Here is a 5,091-nt window from a genome sequence, read left to right on the forward strand (position 1 = left end):
AGACATCGATTCCACGATTGAGACACTGATTCTGTCTGTGAGACATCGATTCCGCGATTGAGACACTGATTCTGTCTGTGAGACATCGATTCCACGATTGAGACACTGATTCTGTCTGTGAGACATCGATTCCACGATCGAGACACTGATTCTGTCTGTGAGACGTCGATTCCGCGACTGAGACACTGATTCTGATGTGAGACACCGATTCCACGATTGAGACACCGATTCTGTCTGTGAGACATCGATTCTACGATTGAGACACCGATTCCACATGTGAGACACCGATTCCTCGTGTGATACACTGATTTCATCTGTGAGACACCGATTTCACACGTGTGAGACACTAATTCCGCACGTGAGACACAGATTCCATCTGCGAGCTATTTATGTGATAAATGTGAGACGATAAACGTACCTATAATGAGACACCGGATCCTCCATCGCACGTGACCTGAGTCACCAGCACCGCATGAGCTCCACCACCAGCGCCACCTGTTGGATGAACTTGCCAGGCGTTTACGTGCATCTCGAACGCTGGATTGCCACTTTATGAACTGCGGTGGTGGGTGTGGATTATAGTTAGTGATTTCTGGGTCATGATTCCATGCCGACGCTTGCCAGAACAAGAGTTCTAAGGTTACCGATATTTTCTCTCCGAGACAACCCAGTCGGTATATTGCGTGGGCTCTCACAATGGACATGTGCCTTGGCGTGCGGTGATACATACATTCTAGCATATTGAATTTCACTTTTAATTGGTCGCTGTCTTAAGAATGAAATTGTTGATGGCGTGATATGGTGCCGGCGTGCAGTGATCGTGTAAGAGTGCAGGTGCACGCACACACAGATCAGAGCAGTTTTCATTTTGGTTGAAAGCGTGTTTCGGCCAGTAATAATACGCGGAGTGCTTAATTGCTGCCCTCGTAACAAAGGAAGCACGGGGCACGTGTTGTTTTAACAGAAAAACCTGACGATGGTAAATTTGCGGAAAAAAATGCCTATTGAGAGTTTTGTAGGGCATTGTGCATTTTCGCATTATAACTTGTAGCGTTGATGTAACAGCGTGCACTGCGCGAGAAGGGAGATTCCGTAATAGGACTTGTCGTTTGAATAGAGAATTACTATGCGTTCGTAGTAGAAGGTACACATTTATACTCCCTTTTCCGTGTGGAGTAACAGATGACAACGTAACTGCGTACTTACATAATGAACTATGTCCTGTGTCCGCGTCTATCGAGTATGCACTAAGTGCGCGTGTGCATCAAGCATATTGATCAATTATATGTGATCAATATCAGTAATCATTATCTGATGAGATTTTTTAAAGCATGAATTTTGCTTGGCTTCTACTGAAAGCTGCGATCCGGATGTGTGGGTTTCTTTTGCCGAACGGGGTCGGTTGGATTCGTTATGTCAACAAAGTTAACAGATGCTTAACCTAAAAGGCCAAAGCTAATTAAACATCCTGTAAAGTAATTTTTTCAGCTTTTTCAGTTAAGTATTTCTAACATATATATATATATGTATATATATATGTGTGTGTGTGTGTGTGTGTGTGTGCGTGCGTGCGTGCGTGCGTGCGTGCGTGTGTGTGTATGTATGTGCGTGTGCATGCGTGTGTGTGAGTTTACGTCCGTGCGTCCGTACATGTAAATCAGGAGTGTATAATAGGGATATACCCCTATTATACACTCCTGATGTAAATGTATTTGTACTAATCATCAACTGATCTCGTAACTAATTAGGAGTTTCTGTTTGTTTCTCTGCAGAAGATCGAGCCATTCATAGACCAGTGTCGCGCCGCCGCCAACCATCTGCTGAGTCTAATGCAAGAACTGAAGGGAGCCAGACTCCCCACCACTGCACAGGTATTTATACTACACGTCCCCCTACTCCCGCGCTAGGGGTCTCCGTGGGTTTCTGCCATCAGGAGTGTCATAATATAGACTAATATAGACATTTATATTATGGCACTCCTGCTGCTAGTGTATAGGTGCAAATGCGGGTGTAGTTTACTGCGCACGGGAGCTGTGGTGCATGTCAGCAGTGTATGATATAGATAGTATCAAGAGTGCATAATAGAGATCTCTATTATGCACTCTTGATAGTATAGATAGTAGGAGTGTCATAATATAGATCTATATTATCAAGAGCGTATAAAGAAGGTACGCTTCTTTATACGCTCTTGATATTATGACACTCCTGTAGATAGTAGTCTATATTATACACCCCTGAGGTGTGGTGTGGGCTAGCTGCTGCCCAGGTGCGCCTCATGCATGCCTGCTGTCACTGATGTCTGCTACTGATAAGGCCACACACATCTGCCCCCGCACGCGCAGCAGCAGCTGGTTATAACCGCTACCGGTCACGATGTGCGCACGAGGGTACAGGTTTTTAATAGCCGTGCACTGTGACAGACACTTCGTACTCGACGCCGCAACATTTGGCTCGCATCTCTAAGTGTTAGAACTCGATCTAGCAGTGCTGTATACCTGATTGCTACCAGCAGCAGTACTGGTATGGGTACTGGGTAGTACTTCCCGCGTCACTGACACCTGCAATACTGCTAGAAGGCACGATTTCGTTTTCGCGCCACGTGACGTAGTGGCAGCGTTCGTGCCTTTAGCTGTGCGTTCGGTCTGTAACCGATGAACGGGCTGAAACATGCACTTGTCTGTCTTTGTTGTGGCAGTAGTCGCAGCATATGTATGTATGTATGCCTTTAGCTATACGTTGGGCGTATAACGCGTGTTTGGTGTGTAACCATTGTTAGATTTTTTGACCGTTAGTTTAGTGTGTAACCATTGTTAGATTTTTTGACCGTTAGTTTAGTGTGTAACCATTGTTAGATTTTTTGACCGTTAGTTTAGTGTGTGACCAGTGTTCAGCATGAATTGTTCAGTGTGTAACTAATGTTCTGTGTGTGTGGCTGCAGGGAACAAGCGAGGTGATCGACAGACACAAGCACTACATCAGCTGCACGTTCGATGACCCGGAGCTGACCAGCCTGCAGACGGAGGGCGACCGCATCATGGCCGAACTGCAGCGGGTCGAGCGTCTCACCGCACTCGAGCTGACACCTGACTACAGGTAAGCTTCCCGTCTGTCCACCTGTACTCGGTAGTGCACTATCTAGCGGTACTCGGTAGTTCACTGTCTAGCGGTACGCGGTAGTGCACTGTCTAGCAGTACTCGGCAGTCTACTGACTCTGTCTAACCGTATAGTGCAGTATGAAGTGTAATCCCGTAGGATCTTTATGCTAAAATTGATTTTTTGGCTTTATCTGGTTGATTTGGGGTCAAACTATCAGAAAATGGAGTGGTTTTTTTCCCAGGACCCCCTGACTTGACCCCGAATCAACCCGATAAAGGAAAAAAATCTACTTTAGCACAATAATCCTACGGGAGCTATTTTTATTACACTTCATATTACCCCACTAGTACCTGGTAGCCCACTGTCTAACGGTACTCGGTAGTCCACTGTCCAACGGTAATCGGTAATACGCTGTCCACCGGACAGTGGTGGTCGGTACTGGACGGTGGTGGTCGGTACTGGACGGTGGTGGTCGGTACTGGACGGTAGTGGTCGGTACCGGACGGTAGTGGTCGGTACCGGACGGTGGTGGTCGGTACTGGACGGTGGTAGTCGGTAGTGGAGGTAGGAAAAAATCCCGTGGGGTTCGGTCACGAAACGTGGGCAGCCAATGACGTTGCCATTGTCCACGTAGTCAGTAGTCCACTGTCCATCGCGGTCCTGGACGGTGGTAGTCGGTAGTGAGAGTAGGAAAAATCCCGTGGGGTTCGGTCACGAAACGTGGGCAGCCAATGTAGTTGCCATTGTCCACGTAGTCGGTAGTTCACTGTCCATCGCGGTCGTGGACGGTGGTTGTCGGAAGTGAGAGTAGGAAAAATTCCGTGGAGTTCGGTCACGAAACGTGGGCAGCTAAGGACCTTATTACTGTCAACAGAGACGGTAGTGGAGGTAGAAAAAGCTGTGGGGTTTGAAATCGAAACGCGGGCAGCTGAAAACCTCAGACCTGAAAACCATGTACACGGTAGTGGAGGTAGAAAAGGCCGCAGGCCTCGAACGCGATACGTGGGTATCCGAGGACCTTATGAGTATTTCACGGTGATTTGGGCAAGCCGGATGCATTGAGAAAGTGAGTCACGCAAAGGGAGTGGTCGCGTAGCATGCTGGCAAACAGCGAGGTGCGGTTGTTGATGATACTGTCAAACTCAAGGAAACACGAAGGAATAGCGTATACACTCTCTACAAAATGATATATTTTATCAAGTATCCTCACCCAGCATTTTTAAGGTGGGTTGGTTCTAATAGACAATATGTTTTTCGGGGGCGTTTGCACGCTTCTGCGCGCACACAGTCCTGTAAATCTTATTAACTACACGATAAAAAATAGAGCTGAAAATATCCCATTCGGCGTGATTCTGAACGTTTTGGTCAGGTTACTATAGCTCAGTAATAAATCGTGTAAATGTGACGTCAGCACGCGTTAGCATGGCTCGCTACTGACCCGCCGGCACAAAATGGCATTTTTTGTGGAAGCTTTTCAATCCGAAGGCAACTCATCTATGAGATTGTAAGCGTTGTGACAGGATAGCAGGGGAATTTCACTGGTAGCAGCAGCAGCAGTAGCAGTAGTAGTAGTAGCAGCAGCAGTAGCAGCAGCAGCAGCAGCAGCAGCAGTAGCAGCAGTAGCAACAGTAGCAACAGTAGCAGAAGCAGCAGCAGTAGAAACAGCAGCAGCAGCAGCAGCAGTAGAAACAGCAGCAGCAGCATCACCAGTAGAAACAGCAGCAGTGGTAGCAGCAGTAGTAGTAGCAGCAGTAGCAGAAGTAGCAACAGTAGTAGTAGTAGTAGCAGCAGCAGCAGCAGCAGCAGCAGCAGCAGCAGCAGCAGCAGCAATAACAGCAATAGCAGTAGCAGCAGTAGCAGCAGTAGTAGTAGCAGCAGCAGCAGTAGCAGTAGCAGCAGCAGCAGCAGCAGTAGTAACAGTAACAGCAGCAGAAGCAGCAGCAGCAGCAGTAGTAACAGCAGCAGAGAAGACGTAGCCACAACAGCAGCAGCAG

The 5,091-nt window shown here is 47.6% G+C and overlaps 1 protein-coding gene across 1 annotated transcript in view; it reads left to right on the plus strand.

Annotated features, from left to right (window-relative positions):
• The window catches only part of LOC106806184 (pleckstrin homology domain-containing family G member 4B-like), a 72,239-nt gene that overhangs the window by 51,825 nt on the left and 15,323 nt on the right, over positions 1 to 5,091 (plus strand). The window contains exons 7-8 of the mRNA XM_014808054.1: positions 1,773 to 1,871; positions 2,939 to 3,093. Coding sequence (XP_014663540.1) covers positions 1,773 to 1,871; positions 2,939 to 3,093 — 254 coding nt within the window. The remainder of the gene's footprint in view (positions 1 to 1,772; positions 1,872 to 2,938; positions 3,094 to 5,091) is intronic.

This window comes from Priapulus caudatus, unplaced genomic scaffold (assembly GCF_000485595.1).
Source record: "Priapulus caudatus unplaced genomic scaffold, Priapulus_caudatus-5.0.1 Scaffold8, whole genome shotgun sequence".
Taxonomy (NCBI): domain Eukaryota; kingdom Metazoa; phylum Priapulida; class Priapulimorpha; order Priapulimorphida; family Priapulidae; genus Priapulus; species Priapulus caudatus.